At 38.6% G+C, this 23,663-nt stretch overlaps 1 protein-coding gene across 1 annotated transcript in view; it reads left to right on the top strand.

Moving 5' to 3' along the window:
* The window catches only part of HMCN1 (hemicentin 1), a 275,643-nt gene that overhangs the window by 111,617 nt on the left and 140,363 nt on the right, over positions 1–23,663 (top strand). The window contains 10 exon segments of the mRNA XM_042463441.1: positions 813–926; positions 1,933–2,091; positions 3,139–3,333; positions 5,480–5,578; positions 7,058–7,185; positions 9,104–9,248; positions 12,201–12,313; positions 13,916–14,075; positions 15,650–15,824; positions 20,393–20,520. Of these exon segments, the coding sequence (XP_042319375.1) occupies positions 813–926; positions 1,933–2,091; positions 3,139–3,333; positions 5,480–5,578; positions 7,058–7,185; positions 9,104–9,248; positions 12,201–12,313; positions 13,916–14,075; positions 15,650–15,824; positions 20,393–20,520 (1,416 nt within the window).

The following is a 23,663-nucleotide window of genomic DNA, read 5'->3' as shown; positions in this document are numbered from 1 at the left end:
TTAGTCCTGATTATTGTAAATTTTTCCTTTTAATGGTTGATAATAATAATTAATCAGAAAATTAAAACTGAATGTGGTAATATGAAATATTATTGTTTGGTTATTTATCAAAAAACATTTTATTGTGTAATAACAAAGATACAGATAGAGCAGTAGGTATAGATGGATGATATGACTTATTTAACATAAAACAGGAACAGCAACAACCACAAAGGGGGGAAAAGAAAAAAGGTGGGTGTGCAGATTTAGATTCTTGGCCTCTCTCCCTCAGTACAGTGGGCCCTTGGTATCTGCTAGGGTTTGATTCCAAGATGCTCTGTGGATACTAAAATCCATGGATGTTCAAGTTCTGTTATAAACTGTGGCATAGTAAAATGGTGTCCCTTGTATCTAATGGCAAAATTAAGGTATTTCCAAGCCATGGATAGTTGAATCCATGGATAAAGAATCTGTGGATGTGGGGGGCTGATTGTATTGTTCACTGACTTGTAATGTCTCTGCTAGGCTGAGAGATTTTTTACAGCCCTGATACCGGGAATAATTTTTAACTGAAATGTCAGGAATCAAACCTTGGACCGTCTTAACCAGTGAGTTGGATATAATAAAGAAACAAATCAACTGATGCAGTTTCGCAGCTTTTACAGCAAATGTAACCCCTCTCCCAATTCAGCTGAATTGTCTAGACATCATAAGAAGTAATTTTGGAAGAATATTACTAAATCTTAGGATATAACTTGTTCAGTTTGACAGAGAACTTGCCCAATGACCCAGAATGTTATATTTTTAACATCTTTTCTCTTGACATTTTGCAGAGGTCCCTAAGTTGACAGTAGTCCAAAGTGAACTTCTAATTGCTCTTGGAGACACAACTGTCATGGAATGCAAAAGCACTGGAGTCCCACCTCCACAAGTTAAATGGTTTAAAGGTAACTTCTTCAAGTACATCTTTAGCTTAATTTCTTCTCATAGAACAATAGTGTTTTCTACAATTCCATCAGCAGTGTGGTCTTCTTGTTTTATTATCTGACTTCAGGCCTTAGTCAACTTACTTATGGTAAGCATTTCATCCGTGAAGTAAACTTGTGTATGGGCTGCAATGGATATCACAAGCTAGCTAATTAGATAGTCCATCTTACTATAACTAAAGTTTCTTATGAACAGAAGTTAACCTTACAGTATTTACTGAGCAGCTAATTGGATGAAAGTATCGCACCTATGGTTTTTGGATGAAGAACCATTGCCTCCCAAAAATAGTATTCTATGGTGAAATCGCCACGGATCCGCATAAGAGGGGCGCCCCAAAGAAGAAATACAAGGACTCCCTGAAACAACATCTCAGGCTCAGCCAAATTGATCACCAACAATGGTCCGCCCTGGCCTCGCACCAGGAGGCATGGAGACGCACTATCCATGATGCTGCAGCCTTTTTTGAAAGCTCATGCCGAACGAGTGTCGAAGAGAAACGACAACGCAGAAAGAACCACAACCTGGAAACATCACCCAAGGAGATTTTCTGCTGTGCTTTCTGCAACCGGACTTGTTTATCTCAGATTGGCCTTTTTAGTCATCAATGCGCTTGTAGAAAGCACAGGATGTGTTCTTTCTGAATCTTTGTTCACGAAGAAAAGCCAGAGAGATGGTTTGTGTGGATTGGCTCAAGTTCAAATGTGACTGCTGAGATTGAGCCTGTCTTACACTGCAGGGATGGTGTAAATCTTGGAAATAAATCTTGCCATAGCATCCTATGTATGCAGCATGCCTTGTTTTCAGTAAATAGATAGTCATTATATTCTTCTGGAAATCTGGTAATTTATTTTTCTAGAAATACATAATAAATAGTGCTGTTTCAAAAAAAATAATAATCGAAAAATCAATTTATTTCTGAAAATTTTAAAATGTTATTCACTGTCATTAACTTTTGTCTGGATCTAGGTGACTTAGAGTTGAGGGCATCAGAATTTCTTATTATTGACATCCATCAAGGTCTCCTGAAGATTCAAGAAACACAAGATCTGGATGCGGGTGACTATATGTGTGTTGCAACCAATATTGCAGGAAGTGCATCTGGCAAAATAACTCTGGATGTTGGTTGTAAGTATAATGTATTTAAGGGGAAAAAACATCCTACATGTGAAACCCAGTATTAAATGAATACATACGTTTTGTTGGTTACTATATAATCCATTGACTGAAATCAAAGTGATTTGTGTGTAAATGAAAAACGTTTACCTAAAGTAAACTGGGAGGGATTCTTCCATTTCCTTGTTTTTTGAATTATGCTTCATAGACTCCTCTGACTTCTAAGGCCAAAGAAGGGAAATGAGCTAAAGAACAAAAGATGAGACCAGAAAAAAGTGTATATATTCAAATCACTAGGCAGCTGGAAATTGGTATTTTTAATCATCAATAAATAATAATTGATAATCTTCAATGAAACAACATTTTTATTAGAGTCAAGTTCATATTTAAAGCAGAGGAGACATGGGGTATGCTACCACTGGCTGCATGACTAAGAGAGGTTGAAATTGAGAGAGAGAGAGAGAGAGAGAGGTTTGTAGGAGGAAGTGAATTCAGTCCTGAGAGATCTAGTCTAAAGGTAAGAAATCCACAGAGCACACAAGAGAAGGAGGGAACTATAGCAAAGATGGCTAACCTCTCTTGCCCCTAATGGCACAGAATTATTTGTGCAACTGTGTCTGCAAATATCCCTATTTCCAACCAGGTTTAATGATAAAAGAACATGACATGTACAGTCATGGCTGAACAACATCTTGAGTTCCCAAATACTATTTCCTGATATTCTTGGAATCAAATAAAGTGAGGAGGTGAAGCAAAGAGGTGAATACAAGCAATGAATTTTTTTACAATTGTATGTACCATATTACATAAAAGGCTAGGAGGTTAAGAATGAGTACTGCATTGCCTACTGAAGACCATCCAGTAGTTTAATTGCTTTAATTTAATAGATTTTCATCCAGGTCTTTGCTGCATGTGCATCTATGTTCTATATATTGTATCACACTGACTCACCCATCTAGTACGTGCATATTATGCATGGACTGATAGTAAAAAGGAAGTATAGAAACCATAGCCCAATTATCCTCTTGATATTTCTCTTCCTGTGTGCTTCTCTCACAGCTGCTCCGGTTTTCACACAAGAGCCTAGTGATGAATCGGCAGATATTAGTTCAAATGTGACATTGGCTTGTTATGTTCAGGGTTACCCAGAACCAAAGGTGAAATGGCAACGGCTGGATGGCACCCCGCTTTTTGCAAGACCTTTCCCAGTTAGTTCCATCAGTCAACTCCGAACAGGCGCCCTTTCAATTAATAGTATGTAAATTTTTTTTGTATATACTAAAAGTGTGGAGAAAATATAATGCATAATACATACCACATTACTGAATTTAGGGTATGGTTTCGTCCTACAGGTTAAAGACAAAGGAGTGCTCCTGCAATCACAGTCATCTCAGAAGTCTTATAATGGGGAAAGTTCCTGTATATCTGTAGAATGTATAGAAGAGAGAAATACATACTTGTATGCTAAGAAATGTGTGCTGGTATAATTATTCCATAGCTGTAGCAGTTTAGTATCACTTTCACTCACACAGCTTTGTCATATAGAATTCTGAGATTCATAGTTTGGTGACAGGCACTTTGAATTTTCTTAGATAGCTCAGTGCACTCACCTGAACTAGAACACCAGGACTCTCTAATAAAGAATGCACAAGACTACAGATCTCAGGATTTCATAGGATGGAACCAAGTGGGTTACAATAATATCAAGTGTCTATAATTTTAGGGTATAGCTACTCAAAAAGAATTAAAAAGGTATATGGCCCAACATTCTCAGAAAATTGATGACCTGCTCATGTTATGATTTACTATAAGGTTTTTTTTTTTTAAAGAGTGACTTAATGCTCTTTTGGCTGCATATTACAAACACAGGAACCAACCTTCATTATACTAACAAAGCAACCACCAGAATGCTTTTGCAGTGGGATTAAGCCAGACACAATTTTATGGCTTAAAATTGGCTACAACTTTAATGCTTACACAGCAGTGAAGTAAACATGATAAAACCATTAACAGGTAGCAGTGTAATGCAGACACATATCCGTATCGAAGGGGGTATTCCATCACTGGCTGTAGCACACCTAGAATAATTGAACTAATTGGGCCCTGGTGGCGCAGTGGTTAAATGCCTGTACTGCAGCCATTCACTCGAAACCACAAAGTTGCGAGTTCAAGACCAGCAAAAGGGCCCAAGCTTGACTCAGGCTTGCATCCTTCTGAGGTCGCTAAAATGAGTACCCAGACTGATGGGGGCAAATTAGCTTACTTGCTAATTAGCTTACTTGCTGTTCACTGCTATGATCTTTGGAATAGCGGTATATAAATAAAACAAATTATTAATTATTATTATTATTATAAATCAATCATAATCAATCATAATCATAATCTGGCCATAAATCAATCATAGGTATGTGTCTTAAATCAATCATATTTAGAAATCACATGTTGGTCAAAATGGCGAAAACATGTCTCATCCCCGTCTGTCCTGTTACCAGTATCAAGGATGGAGAACAAGTTTTGTCCCATCCCAAAAGTCAGTAGAAACAAAATTTTTAAAAAATGTAAATATCACCTCTGTATCTCTTGGATCTGCTATGTGTGTGGATGTGCTGTCTGAGTAACACCAGATATATATGCACATACCTGTGCCCTCTCCCACTTGCTTTCTCATACAAGGGTGGAAAAAAGTGGATATGGTGGGGGCCATCCCCTCACCAATACACACACCCAGCAAGCCATACCACTGCTTTTTTGGCACACCAAAGTGACAATGCATAATTTTCAGTCTGCCTTTTACTGGATTCTTAAATGGCTTATGAGGGCAGAAAAGTAAACCACTAGATTTATGGTCAGTTTTATGCTGATTTGGCCAGTCTGGGGAGCTGTTTTTTTTTTTTTTTTTTGAACTGGAAATCTGCATAGAAGAAACTAATTTTAAAGAGCTTAAGGGGCTATGGCAACATCAAAATCAGGGGCTGTAAAAATGAGTCTCATGGGTAGCATGCAGTCTATGGACCAAGCTTTGTTCCCTTTCCTCTAAAATATGTGTATGTGTGTATGTGTGTGTATTTGTTATGCCTATATATCACTTGAGAGATAAAATCATAGCCTGGACCAAGTCATCAAATCTTTCTGTTTTCAGCAGAGTGTGTCATGAATATCTCATTGACCTGAACAGAATTTGCCCAGCTACACTACTCTGATAGATTGTGTCTGATTTCATAACTAATTATTAAAATTACATGATTTAAATTTGGAATTACTTGAGTACTGTTGTAGTAAATCCTGATATTTAGTAGGATTCTATTGATCATATGTCTATATGAGATTTTTTTGGTAAAGTTAAGAGCTTAGTCACCTTTTTTAAAGCAGCAGCAACAACAACACTTTTGTCTCCTTTTAGATTTATGGGTTAATGATGAAGGAACCTATATTTGTGAAGCTGAAAACCAGTTTGGGAAGATCGTCTCACAGCCGGCTACACTTACTGTGATGGGACTGGGTAATTAACTGAACAATGTGGGATTTGCAATTGTTGACTTACCCTGCATCCATCAAAACCCAGCATTGCATCCAAATCAGAAACAAAGGCCTGTTACAGACGGCCAAAAATAATGCTGCTTCGGTCTCTTTGGAGGTATGCTGTTTAAATGATGCATGGGTCCTAAGAGTCTGGAGGTCGCGCCAAAGCCACACTCCATTCCTAAGCACTGCAGCTTTGGTGCAGCTTCCAGACTCTTAGGACCCATGCATCATTTAAATAGCATACCTCCAAAGAGTCCCGAAGCAGCTTTATTTTGGCAGTCTGTAACAGGCCAAAGTTTTCTCTGTTGACTTGTTTCCTACCATGAGTTGAAGAACAGTGCATGTCAATAATGCTATGTGTTTACATTGAATTCATATCTAATTTGGTATTTTAGTGGATAAGCCATTGGAACTTCCCCCAATGGTATCTTAGGGGTAGTACAAATGTGCTGTCTAAAAGGAGCAGCTCCAGGAGGCTCTTTTTTGTGCCATCATGAGGGCTGCGACCCAGTCCTATGAAGGCTCTTCCGCCCAGAGCAGTTTGGGCACTTGGGCTCCGGCACATCATGGATGCATGCAACAATCATGGCGGCGTCCACATGTACTAGAGCTCAGGAACATGCAGTTGCTGCACTCTCCCAAGCCCTAGTTTTGGCCCCATGACAGTGCTTCGCACCCATCTGTACTGGGCCATATTTAGTTAGTCAATTATATTTCTCTCTTACTTAGTGTGAAAGCACTTTTTAAAACCAAAATGGCAAGGTTAAAAAGCCCTTAAATCCCAAAGTAATATGTATCAAAGGTATAAGTATATATATATTTAAAATGTATAAAAATACTGCATCAAAATAAGTGTCTGATACATAAAATAGAATAATTTAATGCTAAGCAATTGTTTGTTCTTGAGGGAGGTGTCAAGATAGGCACATGTAGTTGAGCATTCCTTTTTTTTTGGTTAGTATTTAAAATGGCAGCCTAAATACCCTAAAAGCACCAGATCCCATCTGATCTTAGAAGCTACGAAGGGTCAGACCTCATTAGTACTTGGATGAGAGATAGTCAACAAATACCAGGTGCTGTAGGCTATATTTCAGAGGAAGGAACTGAGTGTTCCTTGCCTAAGAACACCCTATGAAATTCATGCTGTCACCATAAGTCTACAGGCGACTTGAAGGCACATAGACACAATAGTTAAAATAAAAATAAGAGACATTCTAATGAGCATTATCTTGAAACATTTCAACAGAATCGGAACATTAATTTATTTGTAATCTAGACGGGTCTTCATAAACATTAACTATTTTTAAGATTAGTGCTGTAGACTGGAATCTTTTAGACCACAGATGTAATCTCTGCCTTTGTAGTTGAGAGCATTTACTTTGCAGATTTATTGAGGACATGAACAATTACCGTGTTAAGGTTTTCTTTCTTTTCCTTTTCTTTATCTTTGATACAGTTGTACCTCTAATTGGAATGGGCCCAGCAGCGGCTAATGTAATTGAAGGTCAGCAGCTTACATTGTCATGTGTGCTGCTGGCAGGGAACCCTATCCCAGAACGCAAGTGGATTAAAAATAGTATGGTGGTAAGGGAATGTTTGATGAGCTTAATCTAATTTTCTACTCCCTACAGTGGACAGTCTTGACAAACATGCATTGCAGATAATGGGAAGTTACTTTTAAAAACCAATGATATAATATAATTTACTATACGATATAAAAAGTTTAATAGCAAACGATGTTGAATAAGAATGTTTGAATGTATGTTTGCATTGGTAGTTTTCTCCTAAAACAATGACATGGATCCTATGGAGAAGGGCTGTTGGCATATGCATTTAAGTGGTTAGGTGACTTAATGCTTGACAGCTTGCAGTGGAACTTGACTAACTGTGGTTGATAATGATTTTATTGAACTTCATACTGAAGTTGCTTTTGCGGGAAAGAAGTTATGATTGGACACCATACATTTAAGGTCCTTCTTAATGCTGCAGTCACCAATGAATGTATGAGAATTTTGAACTAGGCCTTTAAATTCTCCTTTATCTGCAGCAGCTAGTCTACTGTTGTTTTTATATGGATTCTCTAGCCACTCTTGCATATGTGTTGCTTTAGTAGCATATTTCCTTCCACTTCCCCTCCACTTTTCTCAGTGAGAGATGAGACATGTGATTCTCGGCAATTGCTGGTGTTTTCTCTCCCAGTTCCAGAGTATAAAAGATACAGAATTGAAGATTTTGCCTTTTATGAGACCACACTCAACAGTTCTCTTTAGGGAGGAAAGAGTGGAGCTATATCTTCATAGAATTTCATACCTCAAGTGATTATACCACTGGAGAACATGGAACTGTCATGGCCAGATAAGCTTGGAGCCTTAGAAACAATCATTTTTTACAAAACAAAATACACTTTATTAAATTATTAAATAGTAAATGCACACAAGGAAGGTTCTCAGTTATCATATGATGTTCCAGTATAACAAAGTCAAAAAAATAAAAACAGAAGAAGATAAAAACAGTCATGTTAACAATAACTTTCTATAATAAAAGCTAATCAAATGTCTAAATATAATCCCATTTATAGGTTTTATCTATACATAATTCTTTCAAATGTTGCAAGCATTATTCAATTTTCTATCCATTGCATCACAAGTGGAAGGAAGCTATCCTTTCAATATAAAAATATCAATCTTTTAGGAGCCAAATGAAGGTGAAAATTCCACTTCCAGTGGCCCCTAGATAGTTTCCAAGATACAGGTAAATTCTTCAAAAGAACATGCACATGTCTAAATATTAAATAGCTTTCCAATACCAAATTTATTCACGTAATTACTTCCACTCAAAATGAGGCAACTATGGAACAGCTCCAAAACATATGTGTTAAGGAAGTATTCGTGTTATTACATCTTCAACAATTTTCTGATTTAAGTAAAGGTTTACTTGAAACAGCAATATACCTGAAACAGCAATTTCTGCCATATAAAATATAATCAAAGATCTACATCTTTACGTGTTTTAGATGTTAAGACAGTGAACCACTTATTAACCAGAACTGGCCAGTTCCCTAGTCCATTCTTGATGTAAACTTTGCATATCATATTTATTTATTGATAACAGAAATTTGTCTATCTATCTATCTATCTATCTATCTATCTATCTATCGTCATTGATTGAGGTACTTGGTCAGTCTCAATAGTTTCCAATATTAAGGGAACTTCAGAATCACTTAGTGCTTCAGGGCCAAATTTGAAGAAAGGTTTGATTAAAATTCGGATGGTGGTGCTGAATCCCCAGTGCCTTACAAAATCCGTTTCCTCTTTCCATAACTGGATGAACCAAAATCATGCCAAATATTATTTTTCTTGTCACAGAATTTGGTTGAAAAAATTAATTTTCTTAAAAAAACCCCGGAGTATACAGAGTCCTGGGCAGTAATGTCTGAGTAAACATGGAAGGAAACAAGCCTTTTTTACTTTCTTCACTTTCATCCCACCTCATCCAACTACAGGTTGTCCAAACTCCATATATTAGTGTTCGTAGTGATGGAAGCCTTCACCTTGAAAGGGTTCGACTGCAGGATGCTGGAGACTACACCTGCATGGCAAGCAATGTTGCTGGCACATACAACAAAACAACTGCTGTCAGTGTGTTTGGTGAGATAAACATTTCAATGTTTTCCTAGATTTTCAACGTAAAAACGCCCTAGATAAAATTTTAAGTACACATTCATTTCATATATATATATATATATATATATGAGTGATTCATCATGCAGTTAGAAATGGGGCTTGCACATTCTAATTAAACAGAATGGGCATAGTTCAGAGGTGAACAACGTGAGGTCCTCGCTCAAATTTCAAAACCCCACAATAACTTGGGGAGTCTGGTAAGAGCAATATCTCTGTTTAAGTGGCAGTGTAACAAGCAGGGCAGAAGAAGAAAAGAAAATGGGGAAGCCCTTCTCACCGTGGCCTCACCTTGCGTACTTCTAGCATGCAGAACTCACTAGATTATCTCTGAGAAAATGGACTTCTCCAGACAAAAAAAGTTTCACAGTCGTGTCCTAGTAGATTGTACCTCATATCATTTTATACAATACAATTATTGGGACTAAGTGTATAGGGTGTCTATTTGTTGCAAGAAACAGTATCCAGGAAATTTCTTGATATCTTGCCCAAAGGTCACATGAAAAAGAAACCACGTGCTATGTGAGGGAAAGCCAGCATGGTTATAGTGGTTTGACTGTTGGACTAGGACTGTGGGAGACCAGGGTTCAAATCCCCATTCAAGTGACCTTGGACAAGTCACACACACTCAACCTTGAAAGGCTTTCTGATTATAGCATGGTCTGAGCAGTGGAGCATGTAAACAACATTTCTTAAGTGATGATGCTTTTTGCAGATTCGTTTGCTTTATTTAAAAAAACAGACATGTGAGAGTTCTCAAAATGTTGTAGAGGTCTGAACATAATAAAAGAAGCAGGCAACCAAGGAGAGCAGGGAGCTTACAAGTAACAACTGGTTATCTCATTTTTAGTGACATCCTATTCACAGGAACCAAAAGGGGGGTTGTTTTGCAATACGTCATCTGTGGTTTTTTTCACCCTCAACTTTGTGTGATGTTGCTCTACTCTTCATGACCAGAAAATTATTTCCTATGTAAAATGAATCAAGAAATGTAGAGGTGAACCTTCCCTGCAGAACTGCTGAAACATCCTTTTCCTGCTTTACAAAAGAAGCAGTGTGGAAGTTAGTATTCATCTGGTTGCTTGTGAATGAAGATGTGTTTGAGTACCATTTGGGTTTTATATTGCATCATGATGAACTGATGAGATATAATCCAGGGGTAGCTGTGTTGGCTGTTTAGTAAATTCAAACAAAAATCCACCAAACAGTGATATCTTTATTGGCCAACCGAAATGCACAATATACTTGTTGGAAGCTTTTGAAGCTCCTCTGGCTTCTTCATCAGCCAAGATCTGACAAACCAAACAGGAGAAAAATTGGAGATGTTAGTAAGATGCCTGCATTTTGTTGTTTCTTTCCTTAGTTGTGATTGTTTGAGGAGGGTAAATTTTGCAGTCTGGCTCCTCCTCCTTCTGGCCAGGTGGGAATTGGGAGTTTATTAGAGTCCAGGATATTTAAAGCCCATTTGCATTCCCACATGGCCAGAAAGAGGAGGAGCTAGCCTGCGAAATTTACCCTCTTCATATCATGTTAAAGGACAGAAACAACAAAATGCAGGCATCTTACTAACATCTCCAATTTTTCTCCTGTTTGGTGAGTTGTGCTGAGGTGGCCCTGAGCCTCCCTTTTTTGGTGGTCTGTTTTAAGTCACTGATACACAAATCTTTCAAAAATGAAGGACAATTCCTGTTTTCTTTTGTTTTTGTCCCCCAAACACACAAGATAAGTGGCCAATTTCCAGTCTGCAATGCCTGCAAAAAGATGGACATGGATGCTGTGGCATTTGGCCCCACATATTTGCCACTTTCTCCCTTGAAAAAAAAAATCCTCTTTACAGTGATGTGACATTACATGCGGCATGTGATAAAAAGAAGATTAGCCAAAGAACGCTTACGTGGATATGGAAATAAAAATTTGTTTTTGCATTAAACCTATCTATTCAGCAAAGCTAGCTCACAGGGATAATAATGCCATATTATGGTGTGCGTATGACTTAGAGGAAATTGAATATGCACATTAACTTCATACTTTATGTTTGCTTGTGAGGTTTATAAGCCATATATTTTAAATGCTGTACATAAAGTCTGAGGTTAATTGTGTGTAAAGGTTTTGTTCACACTGAAACTTTTAATTTATTTTTAAAAACATAGTCTATGCTTTGGAAGATGTCTTAGGGGTGTGTGTTTGTGTAAGATTTTCTCATGAGTGTGTTTCTGAGATTGGAGCTACAGGTTATGGCTGGAGCTGCCTTAAAAAGAGGTGACCCTACCCTACCTCTCCTTTCCGACTTTGTCTCTCCTCCCCTGCTCTGACTGGAAATGTTTAGGAATCCAAGATGTGTGATATAATGTCACCATCATCACTATTATGAGTTTCCCAATCCTCTTCTCCTCTTCATGCATGGTTACTTAGGGGAACCAGGAAACCCACAAAAAGACAATGTCTTATCACATTATGAAGAGAAATGAAGAGATGCAGAGGTGCACCTTAGAGGAAAAGAGATTCCACTTCAACATTAGGAGGGACTTCCTGACAGTAAGAGCTGTTTGACAGTGGAGCACACTCCTTCGGAGAGTGATGGAGTCTCCTTCTTTGGAGGATTTTAAACAGAGGTTGGATGCCATCTGTTGGGGATGCTTTGATTCTGTGTTCGTGCATTGCAGGGGGTTGGACTGGATGGCCCTTGGGGTCTCTTCCAACTCTATGATTCTATGCTGCTATAAATGATACTCAAAAGTATTCAGAAATTTTGGTCTGGGACTGAAACTGTAATACAGCAGAAAGTTTTGTATTTACTTGTTCATGAGACAAAGAAAGGTCTCTTGTTAATAAGTTGAAAGCATTTGTAAACAATGTTGTCTATGTAGTATAAAGCAATGTGAAATAATCTGCAAAGTGTCTCTGTGTTTGTGTTTTCAGTTCTACCTATAATTCAGCATGGACAGCAGATATTCAATACTATAGAAGGAATCCCGGTTACACTACCCTGTAAAGCCAGTGGCGTTCCCAAGCCATCCATAGTCTGGTCCAAGGTGACTTTCCTTGCTTGTAATGAAATATCAACTGATATATGTAGCTGAGCAACAACAGGAGTTAATGCTGCCCTTAAATGTAAATAAATACCCACATTACCAAAATCTCAAAACTACTACTGAGGGAGTGAGAGGGTATCTTTTAATAATTTCTTTTAAATTCCCTAGCATGGGAATAAGCCAAAATCAAAGCAGGATAAAAAATGGACACAGTTTACCTTTCCTCTCAGCCTTGCTAGTTCAAATTGGCTCCTGACAACACACCCACCAATTACCTGGTACCCCTTGCCGTCCTAATGCTTTTTGAAAGGCGTTGAATAGGTTACACAGAGCTATTTATTTAAAATATTTTTATCCTGCCCCATAGTCTTCATTTTCAAGATGGCTGTAAATTCTAACTGATGTAACTAAAACAAGAATAAGACCAATAAAAGCAGGAAAAGCAACAGTATAAGCATAGTTAGCAGTATAATATCAAAGCCTTAATATATCAGTAGGAAAATATCTAATAGGTCATACATTCTATTAAAACCTAATGAATTTTAGAGTATCTAAAAATGTTTAAAGATGATCAGCAAAGTTGCTGAGTAAATGGAGAGGAAAAGAAGCTCTATCTAGGATTTTCCCCCTAGCTGCATGGAAGGAGCTGGGATGGAGCCCCTCCGATTCCATTCCTGATATCATTCTGCTAGATTGAATTGTGGGTAGGAGCTATGAGACAAATAGCCTAGTTGAGCTTGGATTCCCTGTTGTTTTGAATGTTGTGACTGTATTGATGTGAAAGCAATTGATTCTCCTTTCTACACAAGCTGTTTGGGAGTAGTAGGGGTGAGACAGGATTACGCATGCCCAACTCCATTTATACATCTAGAAAAAAAGTCATGCCTCAATAGGGTTTAGAGTGTTTCACATCCAAAGCAGTACACCCAAGAAAACCCTATTCTTTGTTGTTGTCAGCCACCCCACTTCTGAAGATTGGGGAATGCTGAACTTGGTCTCTAACTGAGATCTTCATGGCTGGGCAAGTTCATTTCAGATGTGATAGTTCTTTAGGCATCTAGAGCACTAGCAATTTATTTTATGTGAAACTGAAGGCTTTCATGGCCGAAATCCATAGTTTTTTTGGTGAGTTTTTCAGACTATGTGGTCACATTGTAGAAGAGTTTATTATGTGGGATGATGAGGAATAAACTCTTCTAGAACATGTCCACGTAGCCCGAAAAACTCACAAAACCTAATTTATTTTACATCTCTCCATGACTGTTAGACACAGCTGTGTGATGCAATCTCAGTATTAACTCAAGATTGTGGGGACTAACAAGGAATTGATCTTGGTTATGTTCTCTGTGAGTATATCTTGGAACATAAATATAGTACTTATAAATAATTAAAATCCTGGCTTTACATGAAGTGTGCCTAATGTGATTAACAATAGTAATAAATACTAAAATATAGAAAGCAATTGGAGAATGATAGCAAACTTACTTTTTTAAAAAATAAATAAAATTAAATCAAACAAGAGTTACACAGACTATTTTTCCGATGCAGTTCTTGTTTTATCTGGAAAACCTTGTCCTATTATTATTTTCCTGTCCTTCGCAGAAAGGAGAGGTGATTCCTCCCAGCAATCTGAAGTTTTCTTCAGGGTCTGATGGGAGTTTGCATATAGTTTCTCCAGGAGGTGAAGAGTCTGGGGAATACATCTGCACTGCAACAAATCCAGCCGGCTATGCAACACGGAGAGTGCAACTGACTGTCTATGGTAAGAGAAAGTGAAATTCTGGATTGTGAATATCTTTAGGGACTTTGTCACAAGGGAAAAATCACGCAGTCCCAATTAACATTTTCACATGACGTCATGATTAAAGTGCCAATATCCCAGGAATAAACAGGCAATAAGCAGCAACAAACCATTCACAGGGAAATCCCATGAATGATTTGTTGCTGTTTATTGCCTGTTCATTCCTGGGATAATGGCTCTTTAATCACGATGTGTTTGAAAATACCAATTGCGATTGCATACTGTTTAAACCTCTGATTTTCTCCATGTCATAAAGTCCTTTAAATGCTTCTACACTTTACTGTAACAAACAGTTATACGGGGGGTGGGGGGGTGGGGGGTGGATGTGATCCTGGAGTTGCCTTATGATAAGAGTTAGTATCTTTTCTTGGGTTTAGAGACAATGTTGCAATGTGGGCATCTAAAGAGAATGTTGATTCTTCCAGGTCTAATGGGTTTCAGATTCTAATGGGAATTGCACCTCTTTTCACCTAAACTGCAGTAACTGATAATCTTCTCCACAGAGTTTGCCACACAGAAACACTTTTACATATTAATCCTCTTCTTGTAAAATAGGATCCTCTAGAAGACCATAATGTGAGATGACTGTATGATTCCACTTAAATCTATCAATTTATTCATTACCAGTCACTGGAATCTCTTTTTCTGGTATGAACTGAAAGGGAGTAGACTGTTCAGAGTTGAAAAGTTACTTTTTAAATAATTAAAGCTATAGTATCAAGGCTCTTGGTAGTTTATATTTGAAAGGGATGTGCATTAAATTTCCTTCTGGGCTGAAATTCAGCTTTGGAACTGCTTTCTCTGGAGTGTGGGTGGGCATGGAATAGTCACTAAGTCTTGGCTTCTGTACTCTCACTTTATGTATTTGTCCACAAGAATTTTTTTTAGCAATTTTGACTGTAGAATTCAGTAGGTCTGAGATGCTACACTAGTAAGGCTTCTATGAGATTTAGTCTATTCCTTCCCTGTACTACAATCTAACATGACATAGCTCCTTCTATTTAAGCACCCTTCCTGATGATCTGACAGTTTTTTGGGGGGAGGTTTTACTTGTTTAAAAGGATATGTGTGTTGCAGGGTGATGGAGGAAAGAGAAAGATTGGTTATGTCAGCTACCTTATTGAAATCATCACTGGATACTTCAAGTTCCATTAATATCTGTGTTTTCATCATTGTGGATTGTCCCTCCACTGAAGCAAATTGCAACTATTTCACACCATTGTTATTGTTGCTTTGGTTAATTCATCAGCTGGTGAACAGCTTTCTGGTGATGAGCTTCTCTGTACTTAGCTGTGCTGACTCTGGGGTGGGTGGCTTACAGTCTACCACTGAGGCTGTACTTGGAGCCTTACAATTCTGGTAGGACCTGCCATAGCCTATGCTCTTCTGACAGCCATGAAGTTTTCAAGTTACCTACACACTTTGTGGAAGAAACATAGGCTAGAACCTGAAAAGCTGGAATGAAATATTTTGGTATATGCTTACACATTAATAAATTGATATGTTTTGATGATGTTAAGTATGTCTTGTTTTAGTGAAACCAAGAGTGTCCAGACTGGGGAATCAACAAGGAGGTTCACTGGAAAACCCTTTAGAAATGTCTGTGATAGCTGGAGAAGATGTCACGCTGCCCTGCGAGGTGAAAAGTTTGCCACCCCCTATAATAACCTGGGCTAAAGAAATACAGCTTATCTCTCCCTTCTCTCCACGGTAACAGCCCTTCTATTTGTATATTTTTAATTAGTTTTTAATATTTTGTTTGTTCCCATAAAATCAGTTAATCAGAAACCTCTCTTGTATCTGTAAAGTTGTACAAATGCCTCTTTTAAGTGACTAATATATTCCAGAGATGAACAACCCTTTCCAGCCCAGGAACCATATTCCAATTTGGAAGGGGGTGGAGTCTTAGACACTGCATTCCAGCAGTGAGTGGGGCTAAAAATATGGATCAGGTGAAAGCAAAGTTGACTATGCCTAATGTAAATCGTACCAGTTATCCCCACCCAATAGCTTTCTGGTATGGAAAAAATATTGCTAAAAAGCAAAAGTGACATACTGTTTACATAAAATCCTGCCAGAGTTTCTATCTCTTTTAAAAAACAACAACACCTTGCTGATCTGCAAATGAAATCTGCATGTGTCATGGAGAACCTTGCAAATCTGCAAATGAGAGCATTTATTCCATGTAAATCATTGCCAACTTGAAAATGAAAACTCTTGTTCCATGCAAAACTGCCCAGGGCTGCAATCCAGAGATCCTTTCACTGCAAAATTCTCCCAGGCTTTAAATAGCACCCTGGGGGCCATTTATATTACCATATGCCCCGATTTTGAACCTGGTTTAAAAGTGGGTTCTTCCCACTGGTGCTGGGTTTTACACACCCAGATTGGGGTTTTGCACACCCGATCTGGGGCAAATCCCCCCCAGCGCAGGTTTTCTCAAACCAGGGGTTTCCCCGTTTCTTTTTGGGAAACCCAGGGCCAGGCCAATGTGAACTTGGCCCTGGTCATGATCAGGTCATTTAGGGGGAGGGCTAAAGGTCAGAGGGTGGGCAGTGGGCAGAACATGCCTTCCCTCTAATACTTTTTAAAAATTGTTTTGACAGGTTATGTGGATGCTATATGCTCCAGGGAGGGAATCTCCTCAGCTCCCTCTGTAGGCTCCCAACTTCTACCTGCCCTTGGCAGCCTCACTGGTGGGGAGTCTGGGCAGAGTGGTCCTGGACCCTCCTCTGCCTCTGCCTCTTCCTCCTCCCTGTGGCTGAGAGAGTGTGACTTGGCCAGAGAGTGTGCCTTGAAATGGAGCATCTCCATTTCCCTCTCCTCCTCCTCTTCCTCCTCCTCCTAATAGCTCCCTCCTCTGCCTCCTCCTTCTGGCTGAGAGAGTGTGACTTGCTCAGGGAGTGCACCGGTGCTCTGTTTCTCACCCTCCTCCTCCTCTTTTTGAGATCTGCTTTTATGAGTCTGCTTGGTTGTTTATTTGCACACTTGCTTACTTCCTTTTACATCCCAGTTAAACTCATAAATATGTAAAATTATGCAAAAGATCTTATTTAATGAGTGGTAGTTTAAAATGTTTCCTCGGGCTAAATACAAATGATAATTGGCTGATATTTACCTTTTTGTGTGTATGAAGTCTTTAACTTTAGATGTACCCCTAGCTCTCTTTGGACCATATTTCTGATTCAGTTTCTGTAGTCTTAAATTTCTATTAGAGAATTTATACCAGAATTAACAACCCCATCCCCCTTAAAATCCCAGTATGCTATTTGTGATTATTTCTGCAGTGTGGAGGTTGCCTTGATTTACAAGTCAGTTGCAAGGATCTTGGCATATACATAACTGTCTGTAAAGAGTGGTGTCAGTTTGTTGTACAGTAGCAGGACCATGCTAATCATAAACAGTTTATGAATTGGGTATACAGTATATGCAGCTGGAGGTGCACATGACAGCCAAAGGTTAAGGCCAAATTAAGACATTTCAAGAACATTTGGTCTTAGTGTGGCTATTCATGACTTTGAGACTCAACAAATTTCTTAACATATTGCTCAGTTACAAAAATAATAATTGAGAAAATCATTTAACTCAGACTTAACTGCGTTGTGGCTATTTTTATATTTAAAAATATTATGGGCAATTAATCCTGGCTTGAAGAATAAAACACTTTTGGAAGTGTGAAATTTGTTCTTTTTTGTAACCACATATTAGAATAGAAGAGGTAGTCTAACATGTACACATTACTAATATATGTAACCAAGGAGGATGGAAACAACATTATTCGGTGGACTAGTCTATGGGCCCATACAGACAGGCCAAAATAAAGCTGCTTCGGGTCACTTTGGAGGTATGCTGTTTAAATGATGTATGCATCCTAAGAGCCCAGAAGCTGTATCAAAGCCACACTCTGGTCCTTAGGACTGGATCATGGCTTTGGTGCATCTTCCGGACTCTTAGGACACATGCATAATTTAAACAGCATACCTCCAAAGTGACCCGAAGCAGCTTTATTTTGGCCTGTCTGTATGGGGCCAATGCTGTGTGTGTTTTGCAACAATTGTTGTATTGTATTCAGCATGGAAAATACAGTATGACACCATTTTCACTGCCATGTCATTACTACTACTAATACTACTATCATGCTTCCCCCCAAAAATTTGAACTATGCTATCGAGTTCTAGGAATTGTAGTTTTCTGAGACATTTATCCATCTCTATCGAAGAAGGATAAATGTTCTCTGGTGCCAAAACATACTATATCACCAAAATTCCATATCATTGAGCCATGACAGTTAAATTGGTGTCAAAGTGGATTATTTCTGATGTGCAGATGCATTCTTAGTTGAAACATTATGGTTTCCCATAGAACCTGGAAAGTTGTTTTTAAAAACAATTGTTTTGTGTAACATGCTATGAAGACCCAAACTCACATTTAAAAAGTATTGTTTTATGTAACTCACTATGAAGCTGCCAAAAGTAATCTCTTCAAGGGTCCTTCCAAGAAACAAGAATTTATTTTTTAATCAAACATTTAATTGGAAAAGGAACTTTCAAGTCATCATAATATTTTGGGAAAGGAACATCATAGTGTTACTGCCAAAAGTAATGAGTTATGGGCAGTGCTGTTACATGTGATATATCATTTTCAAGTTCTGTTTTCCCCATTTTAAAGACTCAAGCCTTTGTTTTTTGGGGTTGCTTCCAAACCAAGGCCAAAACATATATTCAGAGCAGGCACAGAAGGGGACAGATGTACCATTTCAGACTATCGTTCTGTTCCTTGGAATCATCTTCCTAGTAGTATAACTAAGGTAAGGTTATAGGTTTTCCTTGCAGCAGAAGCAGAAAATGGGTATCCAAGGCCAAGTATTATATTGACAGTTAATAAATAATATTAAATTATGTAATGTTTTATTTCCCATTTGAAATAATTGCTGTTTTTTTTAAAGGGTAGATAGAACACTCGATATCTGCTTGCTCAGAGGCTTAGCAAGGGTACCAGGCCAGAGCAAGTGTCACTGTTGCAACATCTCAGTGTTTCTGGGCCTGTAGCCTAATACTGTAAAACATACTTGGCTCATGGGAACTATTAATTCAGGAGGTAAAAAACCTGAGAAATAATTTCTCCCAAATTTTTCCAGTCATTGCACATTAGGGCAGATCCCTCCTTCAAGCTTAGAAATGGCTATTTACACTACTGGTCCCCCCTATTCAAAACCAAGCAAACCTGTACTTCAAGAGACCAGCTAGACTGGAACCTTTTCTTTGGCATTATAAAAGGCAGAAGATTTATACTATCTGAAGAGAAACCAGAGTATTATAGTACTGGGATTTCCAATAGACAGGAAGAATTTTCAGTCTGCGCATGCAGCCTTATGTTGCATGACACAAAATCATGTGAGACTGTTTCATTATGTAGCTTGGCTCTTGGTCTTGCTTCATGCCCCACTAATGTCTCCCTGCTTTCCCCCATTTCCAGCTTTCATTCCTGTCTCAGCTGCATCTGTCTGCTGTTTAGCTTGGCTTCCCTCTTCTGCTCCTTTGACCAAGTTGCTCTTCACCTGACTCAGATTATACAGCTCAGACACAATGTCAGAATATGCCATTGGGAACTGAGTCTGTCATGCAGAGAGATCTAACTTTTTTTAAGCCAGGCTTTCTACTCTTGTCTTTTCAGGACCTAAGCCAGTTGTGCTTCTGGCCAAGTTCTCTGCCTTTGTTTTGGCTTGTTTACAATGGGGAGACTAATTCTGAAATGGTTAAAAAAAATAACCCCCTTTTCAAGCATCATATTGAATACATATCAACCATTGACTAGTAACCAGAGTGTTTTCTACCACTTCTGACTTGAATCTTGAACTTCTATTTAATTTACTATTGGTTCACATAATTCATTTTCTTCTTGGCATCTGTGATTTTTCATCACCAAAAGGAGTTCCTCACATCCTGATCTGTATGGATATGTATATTTTGCTACAGGGCATTTCCACAAACATCAGGGCATCACAGGACACTCCTCCAACTTTATAAACTTGATCCACATGATGACATATTAAAACAGATTACTTGTTCAGTTTGAATCTGACTTCATTCTTGAAGTAGGTGGGATGGAGCAGTCAGACAGACTGCAAGCACAGTTGAGTCAAACCCTGCCCTGTCTGAGCAAAAGTAATACTGAACAGATGCTTTTTAATGAGTTGTATTCATGACTAATGTCTAAGTAATGCTTATCCTCCTTGTGGTAAATATTTATATGGTCATATCTCTGTCCTGCTTTTCCAGGCACACCTTCCTCCCCTCAGGTTCATTGAAGATCACTGAGACACGAGTTTCAGACAGCGGCATGTATATCTGTGTGGCCACAAACATAGCTGGGAATGCAACCCAGTCTGTGAAACTAAATGTACATGGTAAGCAGTTGAAACAGTCCTTTTTGAATGGGTAGGGTACAGTGCATTACATATATGCAGAAATCTTTCAAAAGTCATTGGCACAAAATTGAAATGTCTGGAGAGCCTAACAATCAATTCAGCAGCTATTAAGGGTCTGGACAAATGATATTCCCCTCTCCAATGTTATTGTAGTGTTCTGGGGTGGGGGGGTGGGGGAAGTAGTTGGGGTAGTATAAAGTCCAGTGCTTTACTTATAAAGATATGTCTATCTTGCATTTTGGCCTTAAAAAGAGACCCTGAAGTAGCTTGTGTTAAAATATACAGAATTATACACTTGTTTCTTTGGCTAAAAAACCTTGCCATTTAAATCAACCAGCATTCATATTTCACCTGCCAAAATCCATTCAACAGCACTAAAGCTAGGGATGGGAAAGAAATTCATTAAATTCTCATTTCCCTGTGAGAACAGGCCATTTTGAGTCTCCCAAGAGTGGGAGTGGAACCAAGCACCTCTTTCCTTTGAAGTCTGTACATTTATGAGACTTGTGAGCCCTTCGGTGAACAAGCTTTAAAAATGTGCACAATTAAAACTACTGTCGCCCCTCCATTTTTGCGGACTTGAAGTCCCTATCCCTCACTCATTTGTGGGTGACAAACGAAAAACCCACAAAAAACTTGTATAATGTATTTTATGCTTTTGTAGTTGGCCCAGAAAAAGTATAGCTGTTTCTGGATTTTGTATTTTGTTGTATTTTGATTGATTCATTTGATTAATTATGGCACATAACCAGCATATTTATTGTATTATACTCTGATACGCAAATTTTCTGTTAAAGAACTAATGTCTAGGAACACATCTACTGTACTCACTGTAGTATATCTTCAGTTCACACAGTGCCAATAGCAATTACAAGAATAGTTGTCCGTTTGGTTTTCTGCTGTGATACCAGCAGTACCTGTTACACCTCTGTGTGGTTATCTTGGCAGCTGGGGATTTAAAATGGAGGAAGTGAGCCTGTCAAAGACAATATGTACCAAACAGACCGCCTCATTATGTAGATAGCAAGTAAGCCAGAACATGCTTGAGAAGGTTAGAATGTGAAATAAAGTGCAAAGAATCCTAGTCTAGACTTACAGTATTTAATCAGCAATTCACTCTAGCGGTCTTCACAGCTGGAAACATTCAGGTTCCAGTTATGTCCTGTTTTGTAAAGATACCAAAGTACAAATCTGTATGTATTTAGCTGGTGTATTCAGGATTGCAGCTGCAGAGAAATTAAATTTCATTATTAATACATAGATAAGTATTGACATTTCTATCCTGACTTGTTTAGGTAGTTTAGGATGGCTAGTATTTGAAAACAGGTCAACTGAGATTCAGTTTCAGATTGTAGTAGTGCTTTGGTAGAAGCAATGATATCTAGGCTTCATCTGCACTGTCTAAATAATGCAGCATGACAGTGCTTTAACTGCCATGGCTAAATGCTATGGAATCCCGGGATTTGTAATTTGTTGGGGTACCAGAGCACTCTGACAGAGAAGGACAAATATAATAATAATAATAAGTTTTATTTATAGACCGCTATTCCGCAATGATCATAGCGGTGTACAGTAAACATCTGCAATAACAATACAAAAAATTGCAAGGCCTCTCTCCCCCTCAAGATGGTGGTCGGGAGGAGGGCTCTTAGTCTTTCCAGGCCAATATCTCACAAAACTCTGACTCCCAGAATTCCATAGCATTTAGCGTTAATTCTGCAGTGCAAATGAAGCCTCAATAGGCAGGAGGCAAGAAGTAGCAAGGTCTAAGATACAGATAAAATATCAGGTTGAAGGTAAGATAAAATATCAGCTTGTTATAACAACTTGTGTGCTTATTTCCTTCAAACAAAGTTAATTATAATTAAAGTAACATGTTCAATATAGGACAGTTGTCTCTCACAGCTTTTAAAAAAGGATTTCTACTTTTAGCATGCATTTCTGTGAGAAAGCAGGTTCCAGACAGAACCCCTTGTATTCCCAGCTGAAAAAGGATCTGGTGGCTGGGTAGATCACTGACTGAGGCTCTTCAGAACAGTTGGTAGTTAGAACAGGCACCTGCTAGATGGAGAAATAATATAATATGGCGTATGACAAAATATCCTATGTTCTTTATATAATACATAGGCCAATCAAGCACTTATAATGATTGCTACTCTTTACAGAAGCTTTATTTTCAGACCTTATTGCTCAGACAGGACGTGGGATGGAGGCGGGGATTATTGCACACTAAATCACCACTGAATTGCTGGCTGCCATCAACCTGGGTCCCATACGCGCTTCTGCCGGGACTTTTTAGAATTCAGAAAACTTTCCGACTTCTAAAAAGTGCTGGCAGAGTGTGGCTGGGACCAGGCTAGGACCCGGGCTGATGGCAACCGGCAGTTCAGCAGCAATTTAGTGTGCAATAGTCCCTGCCCCCCATCTTGCCTCCCAGAGCCAGTTTAAAATGCTGAGCAATAAGCTCCTTCCTGTCTCTAAATACAGCACATTGGTTAAAAGGAACACATCTTTTAAAATGGTCATTTTACGCTATTACTGTGAAGTTGCCAAATGAACTCCTTATAATGAAATGATTTGTCTTTGGGACTGCAAATTTGTCGAGGACTTAGCACATGTGATACACTGGTGACCCATAATTTTGGTTGAGTGGAAAAAAGACAACTTTTCTGTGTTACCCAAAAAACTGGGGTCCTGGAAGAGTACCTACAAATAAGATTTAATAGGGCAGTTAATATAGCGCAATTAAAATTATACAGTACCTTGGCTGTGGTAGCATTCAGCCTGGGATCTTCCCTTTGTATAACTGTTCCATGCCACACAGATGTCCAGCGGCAGTTCCAAATATGGTTTTTAATTTTCTTAGTGAAAGAATGAACACATATGCAAACATTTCACGCTCATACACACACACTAATGAAGCAAAGATGGAAGGAATAGTGACTTTGAGGGTTGCTAAGAGGTGATACTGCACCTTTCCTGAAGCATAGCTCTGATTTCAGGACAGCCAGATTGGAGCCATGGCGTTGGCTCAGTAGCTGCTGACAGAACATGGGGTGGCCAGCTATTAAGGTGCCAGCTGAAATCTAACAGAGTGTCTGTCTGGTTCCAAACTAGACCAA

This window comes from Sceloporus undulatus, chromosome 4 (assembly GCF_019175285.1).
Source record: "Sceloporus undulatus isolate JIND9_A2432 ecotype Alabama chromosome 4, SceUnd_v1.1, whole genome shotgun sequence".
NCBI classification, from domain to species: domain Eukaryota; kingdom Metazoa; phylum Chordata; class Lepidosauria; order Squamata; family Phrynosomatidae; genus Sceloporus; species Sceloporus undulatus.
Note: the sequence above shows the minus strand (reverse complement) of the source record. Positions and strands in the feature narration are given on the sequence as shown.